The following is a 16,106-nucleotide window of genomic DNA, read 5'->3' on the forward strand; positions in this document are numbered from 1 at the left end:
GCCCGGCTAGTCCCGGCCCGCCCCCAACCGCCACAGGGCCCCGGAGGCCCCGCCCCCGAGCCGAGGCTCCCGACACCTGGGACTGGGGAAGAAGCCTCGCCTTGCGCGCGCGCACGGAGCGACAGGGCCCCGGCCTTGGCGGGAAGGCGAGGTGCCGCTTCTCTAGCCCGCGCGGTCCTCCCGCGTCTCTGTGGTCCGGGGAGGGGGCGGGGCCCCACCGTGGGGCGAGAACTGGGTGGGGCGCCCCGCGCCTGGGCTCCGCCTCCCGCCCCTCCTCCGCCTCCTCCCCCTCCCCCGACTCGCCCCTGGGGAGGGGTGGCTGGGTGGGTAGGTGGGGATTCTGGGCGGGTGGCGGAGTCACAGTCGCTTCAGCCGGGCTGCGGAGCGGACGGACGCGCCCGGTACCCCGGGGAGGGGCGCCACCAGGGGAGGAGGAGTAGGAGGTGGAGAGAAAAAGACGCCCTCTCGGCCCGGACCTCTGGAGGCTCTGACCCCAAGGGCCAAGGGACTGACAAGTTCCTCCACTTCGGCCGCCCGAAGAGGCCGCGACCCAGGAGGGCCCTGAGCCCACCCGCGCCAGGGGCCCCAGCACCACCCGGGTGGCCTAAAGCGACAGTCTCAGGGACCACTGCGAGGTCTCCAGTTGCCTAGACAACGAGCCCGGGGTCAGAGCCACCACCCTTGCAGCCACCTGCCTCCTCTACCGCCTCAGGCACCCGTCCTAGTCCCGTGAGTCCAGCCCAGGTGACATGACGGTGCTCTCTACCCCCCGAGCCTCGCGGGTGACCACGCTGAAGCGTACTGCCGTGGTCCTGGCCCTCGTGGCCTATGGAGCCCACAAACTCTATCCTCTGGTGCGCCAGTGCCTGACTCCGGCCAGGAGCCCTCAAGCACCGGCGGTGGCTGGGGAGCCTGCACAGGACGTCTCCGGTGCCCCCGTGGCCACAGTGGCCAAGGCCAGCGTCAACCGGGTGTTCTTGCAGCGGCTCCTGTGGCTCCTGCGGCTGCTCTTCCCCAGGATCCTGTGCCGGGAGACAGGGCTGCTGGCGCTGCACTCAGCTGCCCTGGTGAGCCGGACGTTCCTGTCAGTGTACGTGGCCCGCCTGGATGGCCGGCTGGCCCGCTGCATCGTGCGCAGGGACCCACAGGCCTTCAGCTGGCAGCTCGTGCAGTGGCTGCTCATCGCGCTGCCTGCCACCTTCATCAACAGTGCCATCCGCTACCTGGAGGGCCAGTTGGCCCTGGGTTTCCGCAGCCGGCTGGTGGCCCACGCCTACGGCCTCTACTTCTCCCAGCAGACCTACTACCGGGTCAGCAACATGGACGGGCGGCTTCGCAACCCAGACCAGTCCCTGACGGAGGACGTGGTGGCCTTCGCTGCCTCTGTGGCCCACCTCTACTCCAACCTGACCAAGCCGCTCCTGGACGTGGCCGTGACCACCTACACCCTGGTTCGAGCGGCCCGCTCCCGTGGGGCTGGCACAGCCTGGCCCTCAGCCATCGCTGGCCTCGTGGTCTTCCTCACGGCCAACGTGCTGCGAGCCTTCTCGCCCAAGTTCGGGGAGCTGGTGGCTGAGGAGGCACGGCGCAAGGGAGAGCTGCGCTACATGCACTCCCGAGTGGTGGCCAACTCAGAGGAGATTGCCTTCTACGGGGGCCATGAGGTGGGGCCGGAAAGCGCGTGGCTGGGGGAGTCCAGGGCAGGAAGGCCGGGGGCTGCCTGCGGCTGACGGCACAGGTGTGGGCCGGCCATGGGAGAGGGAGGCTGGGGACGCCCAGAGCCGTGGGCAGCCCAGATTGGCACAGTAATGGAGAAGCAGGAAGGCTGGGTGGAGACTGTCCTGGGTCACTTCTGCTTCCTCTCCGCCTCCCTTGTCCTAACCTTAGGGCTACAGACCCAAGTGATGGGAGACCCAAGAGCTCCAAGCCTGCCCCCTGCCTGCAGCCAACAGAGAGGGGGCTCCTGCCATCTGGGAGCAGTATGTGGCCTGCTGCCTGGCCCCCCTCCTAGTCCCCCAGACCCTTTGAAGACCGGCGTCCGGCCGGGCAAGTGGGCATTATGGGCATGACTCAGCCCAAGCGGAGGTTAACGAGCAGCAGTGCCTGGTGTGTTGATCAGAGCTCAGCGCTCCAGGTCAAGCTCCCCCCTCTCTGGAGCCCAAAGGCTTGCCTGGCTGTGGGCTTGGCTGCCTCCCTGAGGCCCCAGCCGGTGGTGCCGGGGCCCAAGCCGCAGCTGCTGCAAGACGCACTTCCTGCCCTCCCGGCGGCCACCTTGCCCCCAGCGTGGCCGCCCTTCCGCCCAGGTCCCAGCCATGCAGCTCCCCAGCAGGCTGGGTCAGCGGCCAGCCGGCTAGGGCCAGGAGCCGGGGCCTGGGAGAGGTTACTCCAGGCCAGTGCTCCAGCCCCTCCCCTCCTCCTGCCTGGGTTGCAGCTGCCTCCAGCTAGGTTCTCTGCGACTCTGGTTTCGGTTCCCCAGTGCTTCTGGGGGAGGGGTACAATGGCATCCAGCTCCTGAAGGCCCGCGGATCCTCCCTAGGTCAGATGGCCTTGTGTCCTCGACCTTGTCTCATTGGCAGCCCATCTTATCAGGCAGGGAGGCAAGCTTGTCCCTGATTTTTTTTTTTTAAGACTTATCCCTGAGCAGATAGGGGGCATTCCCAGTTGGGCTCCAGATAAGGAGAAAAAGGGCCGGCTCTGCAGCCGCAACCCCCCGTCCTCCTCCCCTGTGCTCCAGGGACGCAGGGTCTTGGCAGGCAGCCGTGGCCTTGGGTGAGGCACTTGGCGCATTCCCCGCAGCTACATTGTCAGCCCCAGCTGGCACGCCTGCCAGCTCCCAAAACGAGCCTGGATCACCAGGGCGCTCAGAGTAGGCGTGCTCACTTCAGGAAAGGCAAAGCGATGCCCAAGACCTGGCTGGGGACAGGGAAGGTGGGAAGAAGGGAGAATCGCTAGCTTCTTGAAAGATTTCCTCTGGGCTAGTTTCAGGAAATGGCACGTTCACAGGGAAGATTCACCGGCAGGGGTGGGAGGGGCCTGGTTGTGCGTGCATCCCCAACCTGTCTGTGGAGGCCTCGGGCAAAGGGCTGTGTGATGTAATGGGCCTTCATGGGTGGCTTGATTGCCCTCACTGTGCGGGCACGCGACTCAGCCCAGTCCCATTGGCTGATGTCCCCATGGACACTGGCCCAGGCTCAGATCAGCAGGCTGGAGGGCAGACCGCCGAGTATTTTGCTGTTCCTGGGATGTCAAGGAAAAGGGTTGTTACATGGGCTCATACCAACACACCCAACCTCTTATTAGCCTGAGCACAGGTAGACCTTTCTTAATAAGTCAAAGCATCATTCACAAGAATTGGCTTTGCTTAATGGCTCAGCCTACCTGGTCCAAATGCCATACGTCTTGCCACCTCCAGGCTGTGTGAGCTGGAGCAGGTCATTTTGCCTGTCTGGGCTACCATGGACAGGAGGATACACATATGATGGGACGTGGTGAGAATCAATAGATAGTCAGCTATGACATGGTGAATTGGCAAAGGAAACTATTCCAGGCTTGGCAGCTCTTGTCCATTGGGTGGGGAGACAGGATCAGGGCAGACACCCCTACCAAGCCATCCAGGACCCAGTGGCCACCTTGCTGTGACTGCTTCTTAGCCACTCCAGCCCATCTAACTGCTGCTGTTCCAGAGAGCCTGTTTTTCACCCACTCTTTCTGAGATGGCAAGTGGTAGCCAGTGCAGGAGCAGGCAGGGCAGGTCCCCTAGCGGCCTGGCTGGCGTCCTCAGCTGGCTTGGGCATGGGGCTGTCCACTGAGGATGATTCCTGAATGAGTTTGCTTGGGAGTGTGCCCTACCTGTCTCTGTGGGAAGATGTAGTGCAAGTTTGTTACCCAGAGGAACTGAGGGAAAGGAAAGGGAGGCCAGGGCCTATGGAGGTAGAGATGACCGAAGCACGTTCTTTGAAACCAGCTATTGCTTTTGGGTTTCCTGCGCTCCCGTCCCCTTTGTTCAGGGTGGCCCCTCGGCAGTTGCTCAAAGAATGGGCAAGGTGGCTGCCCTCGGCCTGTGTTGAAAAGCTCTCTGGGGCAGAGAGGGGGCATGGTGAGCATCCCAACTGAAGAGACAGTGGAAAGGGGGTGGGAGCCTCAGAAATGGGGGGGGGTGAGCCCCTTCACTGCCGCTGTACCCCAGCGCTGCATTGTCTATGCCATACCTCTCCCGAGTTTGAGACCTGTCCCTCTGTCCATGGTAGTCCAGACAGGGAAAGTGATCTGCTCCAGCTCACAGCCTGGAGGTGGCAAGAGGCATGGCATTTGGACCAGTTAGGCTGAGCCATTAAACAAAGCCAATTCTGGTAAACGATGCTTTGACTCATCAAGCGTGGCCCAGTCCTAAGCCCCAGCTCTCAGCCCCAATATGGCCCTCGAATGGCCTGTGTGTCCTGGCACTCAGGGATGATCACTGTTGCCCCGGGGGACTGACTGCCATGCCTCTGGGTCTCCGGCACCCCTTCCCCACAGGTGGAGCTGGCCCTTCTGCAGCACTCCTACCAGGACCTGGCTTCCCAGATCAACCTCATTCTGCTGGAACGCCTGTGGTATGTCATGCTGGAGCAGTTCCTCATGAAGTACGTGTGGAGCGCCTCAGGCTTGCTTATGGTGGCTGTCCCTATCATCACTGCTACCGGTTACTCAGAGTCAGGTGAGAGGGGGCTGGCCTTCTGGACCACTGGACTAGGCTTGGGAGGGCTCGGTGCCCAGCTGGCCCACCTGCCTCTTCTACTGCTGGGGACCCCAGCTGGCACCCTTAGGAAACATCCAAGGTTGCACTCTCCTGGAGCTCCTCTCTGCCAAACTACATGTGGGTACCCATTATAGTATCTCATGCTTCTTGGTCCCACTCAGCCAAGCCCGAGGATGGCAGTTCAGGAACACCCTTCAACAGGCATCTACACTGTTGCCCACCTGGCCCTGTCTTGACCTATCTTGGCAGTGGGAGGATGGGGAAGTACATTCAAGGAGCCCCTTTCTGGCTCAAACCTGGGCTTTCCCACACCTGCAATAGCTCTTGCAGGTTGTCAAGGGCAGGGCCCTCTTGCCTGAGGCCTGGGGGACTGTGAAGGATTCTGTTTGTTCCTCTACTGGTTTGCAAGGAATTCATTCTATTTGCAGTCTTCATGGTTGCCCTTCAAAGGTTAATGTGCATACTTGAGAAAAGTCTGGGTTAATCAATAGCTCCTCCTCATCCCAGCCCTTGCTTACCACACTTTGGAGGACCAGCCTGCCATCAAGTTTGCCATGGCTTTATCGGGTCACTGCATGTTCAGATTTCACCCATGAGTTTCTGCTTTTTTTGGGTTCTCTTTCTCTGAAGTTTTCTCTAGGAAAGCCCTTCCCCACAGGCCAGTAACCCTCCTTCAGACAGACGTCCAGAAGTTCTTACCGTGAGGCTTTTGTCAAGGGAGCTTTGAGAATATTTTGTTGTCTGAAAATGTCTTTATTTTACCCTCCCCTCCACAACTGAAGTTTAGTTGGATGAGGAAGTTGAGGCGGTCCGTTGGTCTCTCTTTAGCCTGTTGACAACATCCCATTGCCTCTGTTGGAAAACCTGCCATCAGCTTAACTGCTCTCAGCTGCCTGCATGGTCTCCCTGGTTAGACTTTTTCTCTGCAGTTTCTCTGGGAGGTGTTTGCCCGTGTGTTTCCATTTATTCTTGAAACTTCTTGTATGTCCTGTGAATATCCACTGTTCCATCATTCAGATTGCTTCCATCATGGAAAGTTCTCAGTTGTTCCCTTTTTAAATATTGTCTCTCTCGTTCTTTGTGCTCTTTCCTTCTGGCCTCTGTCTGCCCCTTTCCCCACCTCGCACTGTCTGCGCTAAATTCTGGGAGGGGTCTTCCAATTTTCCCATTCACTCATTGGCTAGTTTTCTCTTTGGCTGCATCTAATTTGAATTATTTTCATTTTCAATGATGTTTCTGTAAAGTTATACTTGATTCTCTTTTAAATAGACATTTGAAAATAGAAATTTCAAGCTGTGTTTGTGTCTGCTTTTCTCATCTCTCTGACTGCCCCTCTTCAGCCAGCTACCATACTAATCATGCTTATCCCAGGGTCTCTATCCAGCCATTGAGACCTGGGTTCAATCCCTGGATCAGGAAGATCCCCCTGGAGAAGGAAATGGCAACCCACTCCAGTACTCTGCCTGGAAAATCCCATGGACGGATGGAGGAGCCTGGTAGGCTACAGTCCATGGGGTCACTAAGAGTCAGACATGACTGAGCCACTTCACTATTTATCCAGCCATTTGGTTGTCTGAATTCTTGAGAGTCTAAGCCGACTTCATCTTCCAGCTGCCGGTCTTCTTTGCTCAAGGTCCTTGTGGGCTTAGCAAGCACTGGAGGGTAGGATTCCCCAGAGCACTCATTGGCTTTGGTTTTAGCTGAGCTCCCAGGTAATGAACCAGTTGGAGGCCATTTCCTGTTAACTTCTCCACTTGGGGTGGAGGAGTTCCTGAACTTGGAGGTGATATTAATTTGAGCCCTAGACACATAATTACCAGTTCAGAGAGGAGACTTTGCATCTTGAGCCGTGGCTGTGTGACAGCAGCTCCCATCTCCGTCTCCAGGGATGTCACAGGAGCACTAGCTGCTAGCTTCTCTTCTCGCTCCTGGGAATTTCCCTTGCTTTCCTGCAAGCACAGCTCCGATGGAAAAGGTGTTGTATCTTGTGCAGTTGGGTGGTTAGAGAGTTTTCAGTACTATGTAAAGAGAGGGAGCCTGATGTGCACATTTCCAGAACATGAAGTATCTCTCACTCTTTCCGTATAGGTGCCTCTCTCTTGGGGCTTCTGTACCCTCAGTTGTCTGTCTCTCTCTGCCAAGAGGAAAGATCTAGTTGGAAGTGGTCATTGTTTCCACCAATGGACCTATTCAAGGGGTGGCCTTGATTTGGCCAGGAGCATGGGAAGGGACCCAGGAGGAAACCAACCTGTGGTTTCTGGGAGGAAGCGCTTGCGGCCAGTTCCCTCCTCTGCAGGCCTAGGACTTTCTGGAGCTTCTGCCATGTTAGGCTTTGTGGGCGATTCAGAGGCCTCAGCTCCTGTGCCCACCTTCATGGTCAGACTCAAGAAAGCCAGAGGTGTTTCTGTTTTGTCCCTGCTGTGTCTCCAGTAACTGCAAACTGGAGAGTGCTGGGAATGAGGTAAGGAGGCAGGTGATCACCAGGGGAAACAGATGTAGCTAACTTTGCCCTTCTGGCCTGCCGGCACCTCCAAGCTAGAAGGCCAGAGAGGGACCACCTGGCCAGGAATAGCTGTTGGGTGTCTAGCTGTGGGCACTGAGGACAGTGGCAGAGAGTTATGCCATCTCCAGGGAGGTACCTGCTGTTGCCAGGGTCTCCGCAGACCCTTCCCCTTTGTGTGCAGTCCCTTTCAAGCTCTCAGGATGTCCAGAGAGGATGGTTTGTGTTCCCCCCTCCCCCGCCCCACCTAGGACCATGGTTGGAAGGAAGGTCTGGGATGTTAGACTCTCAGAATTGCCAGTCCCCTCCCCTGCCCAGTGCCCTGGATTCCTGGTGCTCTGGCCAGCGGTCCAGCATTGCCTACCCCCCACTGCACCTGCCCTAACCTTTCTTCCCCTTCCTACCCCACCCTCACCATCATATCCTTGAGGGCTCCTGCCTCAGAACTGTTTATGCCTGTGGATAGAGGTAGCCCTCAGAGTCAGCTTGTTTTGCTTCCCATCACCATTTAGAGAACATTTCTTGTATAAAAGCCTTGCCCCTCTAGGGGACCCAAGGATCAAGAGAGTCAAAGCCATGGACAAGAGAGGGTTGTACTGGGCACCCATGAGGTCTCAACTGAGACAGAAAAGAAAAAAGCAAGTCAAGACAGAAGTGGGCTCCTTTAGAGAAATAGCAGCATTGAGGATGGCCACAGAATACAGCATCAAGGGGAGAGATGAGGGCAAAACGGGGTCAATCAACATTTTTTCATGTGCTTATTGGCCATCTGTGTATCTTAAAATGGAAACGTTTATTTAGATCCTTTGCCCACTGTTTAATTGTGTTGTTTATCTCCTTACTAGTGAATTGACAAAGTCCTTTATGTATTCTAGGACCTAGGCCCTTATCAGATTCATGATTTGCAGGTACTTTCTTCCAGTTCATAGGCTGTGTTTTCACGTTGTGGATTTACTTTGGTGCCCCCAACTTTTTCTCTTTGATGAAGCTTCCTTCTCTGTTTTGCTTTTGATGTCCTATTCAAGGAGCCATACCTAATGCCCAAGTGCTTTCTTCTAAGAGTTACATAGTCTCAGCTCTGTGTGCAGGCCAGGGCTCTGCTTCCAGTTTGTTTTTGTGTGTTGTGTGAGGTCGAGGTTTGTCTTTGGCACGTGGAGACCCGGTTGTCCAAGCACCATGTGCTAGAGGGACTTCCTCTTTCCCCTAGTGGTTCAGTTTTGATTTTCCATTGTCTTTGCCCCCTCCCCACCCACCCCCCAACCCCTGCCATGCTCTGCAGACTCGGAGGCGGTGAAGAAGGCGGCCCAAGTGATGAAGGAGGGGGAACTGGTGAGTGAGCGCACGGAAGCCTTCACCATCGCCCGCAACCTCCTCACTGCTGCCGCGGATGCCATCGAGCGGGTCATGTCATCCTACAAGGAGGTAGCCCCCAGTCCAGCCCCTGACCCAGCCCTCCCCCCACCCCACTCGTGCCCTCTCCCCTCCACCCCTGCTGGCAGAGGCTAAGCCAGGATCACCCTCCCTGCAGGTCACAGAGCTGGCTGGCTACACAGCCAGGGTCTACGAGATGTTCCAGGTATTCGAAGATGTCCGGCAGTGCCGTTTCAAGAGGCCCGGTGAGTCGGAGGATGCGCAGGCGGGGTCCGGGGCCATCGTAAAGTCTGGCGTCCGCGTGGAGGGGCTCCTGCAGATCCGAGGTAAGGTTGCCCTCCCCAAAGAGGCCCACGGGTCCCTGCCCTCCCACCACTGCCTGGTGTGCCCTGGAGGGCTTCCCGGGCAAGTTATGGTCCCCACTGACCTCCTTCCAGAGCAGTAACCCTGGCCAGGATTTCTCTTTGCAAAAGAGGTGGAGGGTGGCCCCTGAGTGGAGTAGGGGCTGGGGGGAGGGGTGCACTGTGGAAGAGGCCCCAAGCATTGGAGTTGGCGTTGGGGGGCGCTGCAGGGCAGGAACGGACACTGTCCCTCTCCCCAGCCCCGAGCACAGCAAGGGAAGCACGGTGAAGCCACACACTGGTGGGCTGCTAGGGGGTGGGGGCCCACGGAAGCCAGCAGAAGGTGGGGGAGCACTCCACCCCCTTCTCTCTGCCTCACACCCTCTCTCCAGGCCAAGTGGTGGATGTGGAACAGGGCATCGTGTGTGAGAACATCCCCATTATCACGCCCACCGGGGAGGTGGTGGTAGCCAGTCTCAACATCAGGGTAAGTAGAAGGCGTGGCCAAGCACCAGCCCAGAAGCTCGGGTGGGGCTGAAGCCAACCCTGAGGCCCCGGGCCTGGCCTTCTGCACCCACAAGCCACCCACAAGTCTCAGCCCTTAGGACCCAGCCTGGTCAGCCTGCCTTCTGTTGTCAGTAGCCATTGACCCCAGGTCTACGTGGCAGGCAGCTGAAGCTGAAGGTGAAAGAGCAATGTGTCTACCTATTAACTCTGGGGCAATGGAGTCAGAACTGATAAAAGAGCCTTGTGATTACCAGGATTGGGCAGGAGTCACCCACAGGTTCCTGGCCGTATTGTTGCCAGCACCCCACACCCCACACCCCACCCCGTCCCTGAGAAGCCCAGGACCTGGGGACTCTGGTCCAACTCTGGTCCCAGGTTGGTGGAAGTTCTTCCAGTCCCACCCATCTGATGTGAGAGGCACCCAGGGAAAGTGAGTGGTGGGCATGGCCTGGCTCCCTGGGAGAGCTATCATCCACGATGCAGGCTGTCTGTGGACAGGACTCCCTGGGGGCCGACAGCCACCAGTCACCCATGTGCCAGGGCTTTGGACGGAGTGATGGACTGAAGGGTCGTCCTGGGGATGGAAGTCATTCATTTGTTCACCTAATGTTCCCTGAGCTCCAGGCTGGGCACTGTAAACCAGAGGTAATCAGGGAAGCCCTTAAGGGTTACAAAGAGCCCGGGTCAGATGGCTCTCCAGGTTCAGCAAGGACCCCAGCTCACCAGCTCTGGGGGCATAGAAATCACATGAAGCTTCACCCAGGAGCCTCTAGGCAGGTGGGCAGGCGGCCAGCTGGAGGCTGGGCACAGAGCAGTGGTATGATTGCCATTACCCCTGGGAGTAGTCACTTTTGGGAGGTTGGGGTGCTGCTGATGGCCGGTTTATCCCAGTTGAACAGTTGCCAGGCAGGCCCAGGTGGGCAGCTAGTTAGAAGGTGAGGTGAGGCGAGGGAGTGGGGGCCGGGGGCTGAGCCAGGGGCTCTCCATCCTGGCAGAGCCACTGGTGGAGTTGGGCTCTGGTTAGGTTAGCGACAGGGAGCCCCTGGCTCTGTTCAGCCAGGTGATAGGGTAGGAAGGGCGATCGCAGAGGTTCAGGGAAGGGGGCGAGGGAGACCACCTGGGACATGTGCTCTGGGATAATGAGAGGACCACCCTGGCTGGAAGGCCCGGGGTGTCACGGTGAAATCACACAAGGTGGTGGTGGTGGGGATCGGATCGGGGAGCTGTGCCTTCAGTGCCGTCCTCTACCCTGCAGACAGCAGCCCCCCACCAGGTGTCTCCAGATCAGCAGATGTCAGGCTCGTTGCGTAACCTGAAGCACTCACTGCCCACATGGCCTCCGGGTGTGCTGGGGGGGGCGCCACTGACTGTTTGCTGGACCACGGCAGGACAGGCTGTCCTGCTGTCCCCGTGGTCTCTGGCGTGCATCAGGGACAAGCCAGGGCCCTGCAGCTGAACTCCAGAGCCTGCCCTGGGGGCCCTGCCATGCTGCAGCCAGAGATGGAGAGTGGGCATGGGCCAGGTGCTGACCTGAGGCCGGCAGGTCAGCCACAGGTGAGGGGAGGGGGCCTGGGCCATGCCCACAGCTGCCTGCCACCCCTGCAGGTAGAAGAAGGCATGCACCTGCTCATCACTGGCCCCAATGGCTGCGGCAAGAGCTCCCTGTTCCGGATCCTGGGTGGGCTGTGGCCCACATACGGCGGTGTGCTCTACAAGCCCCCGCCCCAGCGCATGTTCTACATCCCCCAGAGGTGAGCAACACCCCCCGCCCCCTCTGATCTGAGGGGACAGAGGGTGGCAAGAGGCTGCCCCTGGGGTCGGAGGGGATGGGCACCTCCACCTGCCAGCCCCCTGCCCCCACCTGCTGGCCCAGAAGCCTTACCACCGTGGGGCACATGTGCACACGTGAGTGTGTCTGAGCCTGCCAGGGGGTGGGTGTGCTTCCCTCCAATCGGTCCCCCGCCGAGGTGCCAGCCTTGCCTCCATGGCCACCCGGCTCTCCTGCAGGCCCTACATGTCCGTGGGCTCCTTGCGTGACCAGGTTATCTACCCCGACTCGGTGGAAGACATGCGCCGGAAGGGCTATTCTGAGGAGCATCTGGAAGGCATCCTAGACATCGTGCACTTGAACCACATCCTGCAGCGGGAAGGAGGTAGGGGAAGGGGCATCCCCCCCCCCCCACCAGTGCTGCCCCTTCCTCCCTCCTAGCACCACTCCCAGGGTGAAAATGACCCCAAGCAATGTTCAGGAGTCCAAAGCACAATGGAGTCGGGAGAGCCTCACCCCGGTGGAGGACCCACAGGAAGCACACAGCCCCAGACAGACTGAGCGTGGAAAGCAACCAACACTGGCAGTGGCATCTTGTGGGGCACTGTCTCTGGGCGGTGGGCTCAGGCAGGCAAGGCCCCCTCGGGCCAGGCAGGGAATGCACAGGTACGTTAGGCATTTCAGTGAGAGTACAGAGCCCAGGTGTAGGCAGGGCAGCCTGGCAGGTGCATGGCGACAGTGGAAATGGAGGGGACACCTGCCCTCCCACGTGTCTGCCTCCAGCCTGGGGCTGTGTCCCCTGGGAAGAGACCACAGGAAGGAGGGACAGGCCAGTACTTGGGGGCCTCTCAGGTTGGTCTTTAAATGCCCACAGCACCCGGAGGAGGAGAGGGTGGCCCAGCTGCCGGCTTTGGGGTTTCTGTACTGAAAGCCGAATGATAGAAGTCAGAGTCCTGCCTTGGCCACTGAGGGGCAGCTTGACTGAGCCAAACCTGACCTCTGGACATGCCCTCCACCTGTAACAGGGGCAGGTGCCAGTCTCAAGCTCAGGGCCGACAGGTGTCATCACCTGTACAGAAAGGGGCCGCAGACAGTGGATTCAGTGGGCTGGCTCCTCCGGGGCCCCTTGTTGCCATGATTCCTGCAAAGCTTTATTCTCAGCTTCCTCCTGGCAATGCGGAGAGCCGGGTTCGATCCCTAGGTTGGGAAGATCTCCTGGAGAGGGAAATGGCCACCCACTACAGGCTTCTTGCCTGGAAAATCCCATGGACGGAGGAACCTGATAGGCTCCAGTCCATGGGGTCGCAAGGAGTCGGCCACGACTGAGCAACTTCAGTTCACTTCACTTCCTCCTGGCCGCTGGGGCCCCTTTTGCTCACCCTGGGAGTGCTCCCCTCCACCTGGGCTCCATGTGCCCCTGAGTGCCTGGGGTCCCTGAGCTGGCTGTTACACCCTGTTAGCATTGAGTTCAGCTGTGAGTAACAGAACTACCCACCAACAGTGGCTCAGATCATTTACAAGTTTATCTTACTGGGACGTAGAAGTCCTGAGGAAGGCAAGCTGCAGTTGGTGGGGATTGCCCCACCCCATAAAGGCCCCCGAGTCACTGCTGTATGTGGTCTCCATTCCTGAGGTCACTTCGCAGTCCACGGTGGCTGCTTTGGCGTCATGTCACATCACATATCCCGAGCCATAGGATAGAGAAGGTAAGGTGTGGGCAATCACTGAGTGAATGCTGTCTTTTAAAGAAAGTTCCAGAAGCTGCCACATGTGTAACACGTAAACTTACACCCCATTGGCCAGGATTCAATTCTGTGGTTAAACCTCCCATCGGGGCAACTTGGACAGTGAAGTGTTTTTTTTTTTTTTTTGGTGGGTGGCCACATGCCCTTCCGAAAATTCTAGTTCTCTGGAAAGAGAGTGGAGGGAGCAAGCCAGGAGGCGTTTCTTGTGAATCACCCACTTCCCTCCTCATCCAAGGAACTCTCCTGAGCCTTGTTGACATGCTTCACACTGGGACACACAGGCCTCGTCCCTGTGGGTGAGAAGGTTTCCAGAGAGACCCCCAGAGCCATTCTTGGGGCTCTGCCTTGACTGTCTGCTGCCCACTGGCACTTCATTAGCCCCATTAGGTCCTGTGTTAGTTTGCTGGCACCAGAGACTGGGTGGGGCAAACAACAGAAATGTATTGTCTCCCAGTCGTGGAGGCCAGACGTCCATGATCCAGGCATGGGCAAGGTAAGTTCCTCCCACTGGCCGTGAGGGAGGGTGTGTTCCAGGCCTCTCTCCTGGGATGGGAGAGGCCATCTGCACCCTGTGTCATCTTTCCTCCTTGTGTGTCTGTGTCTCCAAGTGTCCCCTTTTATAAGGACACAGTCCCATTGGATTAGGGCCACCCTCGTTACCTCCCTTTAACTCGACCAGTCCTAAGAAGACCCAGTGTCCACCTGCGGTGGGTGGCATCCTCAGGGCCTGCAGATGAGGACTGCCTGGTGTCTTATCAGAGGAAATGTGTGTAAATCTGGACCGAGTCCTTTTGGATTAATACAGTGTCTGCAGACGTCCCCAGTGGCCGGCCTTTCCCTGCCGTGTTCTGTTCTCACTCGTGTCTGTAGTCCTCTGAGCAACCCCAAGCCTTCCCACAACACCCACCATACCCGGGCCTGAGCTTGGGCCTGGGCCCTTCTGCAGATGCTGCCCAGCCCTCTTGAACTGAACAGCAACCCTTGTTCTGTGCCAGGTTGGGAGGCCGTGTGCGACTGGAAAGATGTCCTGTCGGGGGGCGAGAAGCAGAGAGTTGGCATGGCCCGCATGTTCTACCACAGGTGAGCTGCCAGCCTCCCAGTAACCAGGTGCTTGGGCTCCCTCGGGCACCGGGAGTTCCCCGAACCTCTTTCCCTGGGACCTCCTAAAGCAGGGAGGCAGAACTGCTTGGAGGCCTGGCTCCAGCCCGGGGGGATGGGGGGGATGGGGGTGTCAAGCTCCCCCTGCCTCCGCCTGAGGGGCTGGGGCCATCCCAGGGCATTAGCCCTGGAGGCCTGCAGCCTCACCCACATGGCCATTACCCCAAGGCCCAAGTACGCCCTCCTGGATGAGTGTACCAGTGCTGTGAGCATCGATGTGGAAGGGAAGATCTTCCAGGCGGCCAAGGATGCAGGCATTGCGCTGCTTTCCATCACCCACCGACCCTCCCTGTGGTAGGTGTGCCCTCCCTTCCCGAAGGACTCTGGCCGAAGGTTCTGGCGGTCCCGCTGAGTGCCTCCTCCCGGTCCCTCTCCTGACGCAGGAAGTACCACACCCACTTGCTTCAGTTCGATGGGGAAGGCGGCTGGAAGTTTGAGAAGCTGGACTCAGCCGCCCGCCTGAGCCTGACTGAGGAGAAGCAGCGGCTCGAGCAGCAGCTGGCGGGCATCCCCAAGATGCAGCGGCGCCACCAGGAGCTCTGCCAGATCCTGGGCCAGGGTCCTGGGGCCACCCAGGGTGCTGCCACTTGACCGGGGGCCCTGGCTCTCTCTTGCTTGGCCCTTTGCCCCCCTCCACCCCTGCCCCAACCCTCGGATCACATGAAGGAGACAGAGCGCCTGTGCAACCTGGCCCCATGCCCCCCCTCCCCTGCCCCTCATCGCATGCTTCGCCATTCTCCCAGGGGACCACCCATGAAACCCGTGCCCCCTTCCTGGGGACCTGAGTGGGGAAGGGAGAGTGGCCAGAGGTGCACCCCACTGCCAGCAGCAGAGACATCATGGTCCATGCCTCTATTGCCATCATCCCAAGGACCCAGCGAGGCTCCCATCCCCTGGGATGCCCTCGTTGCTGTAAAAACGGCCAAGTGAGACCCTCAGAATGAGACAGAGCCCCTCATTCATGCCCCCTCACCCATCATTCTATAGAATCTGCAAGGAAAAGAATTGCACAGCTTTTCCTACCGAGCCATGATAAGAATGTAGCCCCGTCCCTATCCCCTTCTTCAAGCTAATTTATTGGATTCCTCTTTGTAGACATCTCCATCGCCAGTGGGAGCACCCAGTCAGCCAGCCCCTGGCCCGCCCACCACCCCACCAGCCTACACTGCCAACCACCAGAGGGTGGGTGGGGGCGGGCCGGCCCCAGGGGCGACGGACCCTGGGGCCATGAGGCATGAGGGTACCGTGGTGCCCAGTCCAGTGCCAAAGAGGGGTCAGCGGGGAAGCTGTGTCCGCAAAGGCAGCCCCGACCTGAGAGGGAGACCCCCACTGCTGCCACGCCGCCGTGTGCCTTTCGGGCCCTCAGCCCTGGGGTCGGGGAGCCTCCCTGAGTTCCTCAGTAAAGACCTGCCGTGGAAAGTGCACTGTTGCCTCCCAGCCTCTCTGTCCACACAGGGGCTTGGTTGGGGGAGAGGCAGGAGGGGCAGCTGTAGGCCTGGGTGAGGGGCAACCTCGGTGGCCCACCTGCAGCCAAAGATGCTGGCCCACATGTCTTCTGGACCCGGCCGTGGCAAGGAAGCATCTGCAGTATCTCTCCAAAATGATGGCTAACCCCAAAGAAGACCCTGAACCCTATGCCAGGGAAGAGGAAGGGGCTGAGGCCTGGTCCATGCATGACAAGCTTCGAGAGAGATACCAAGCAGAGGGCTGGTGGGGGACACGGAGGAACAAGAATCCTGAGCCAACCAGGCCAAGGGTAGTGCGACACAGGACTTCCAGACCTTGCAGGAGTGGGAGACGCTTGTGCCACATGCCAAGTGCAGGGGAAAGGGAGGGGCCAGGGCTTGCTTAAAGAGCCTGGACTTACTCTAGAAACAGGATGGAGGTAACATGGGAGCTAATGCTTCAAGGAGGCCAAGCAGAGGGAGACAAGAACACTGCACCTGGCTGTTATCCCCTGCTGGTGGGGCCAGAAATG

General features: G+C 58.9%; 1 protein-coding gene across 1 annotated transcript; it reads left to right on the forward strand.

Annotated features, from left to right (window-relative positions):
- Positions 1 to 79: 79 nt before the first annotated feature.
- ABCD1 (ATP binding cassette subfamily D member 1) lies at positions 80 to 15,552 on the forward strand. The gene is made up of 10 exons (XM_020891820.2): positions 80 to 1,664; positions 4,516 to 4,696; positions 8,518 to 8,660; positions 8,767 to 8,935; positions 9,343 to 9,437; positions 11,063 to 11,208; positions 11,465 to 11,610; positions 13,966 to 14,050; positions 14,297 to 14,422; positions 14,512 to 15,552. The coding sequence occupies exons 1-10, from the start codon at positions 750 to 752 to the stop codon at positions 14,717 to 14,719; spliced, it is 2,214 nt and encodes a 737-aa protein (XP_020747479.1). The 5' UTR covers positions 80 to 749; the 3' UTR covers positions 14,720 to 15,552.
- The last annotated feature ends 554 nt before the right edge of the window (positions 15,553 to 16,106 follow it).

Source organism: Odocoileus virginianus, unplaced genomic scaffold, assembly GCF_023699985.2.
Source record: "Odocoileus virginianus isolate 20LAN1187 ecotype Illinois unplaced genomic scaffold, Ovbor_1.2 Unplaced_Scaffold_18, whole genome shotgun sequence".
NCBI lineage: Eukaryota > Metazoa > Chordata > Mammalia > Artiodactyla > Cervidae > Odocoileus > Odocoileus virginianus.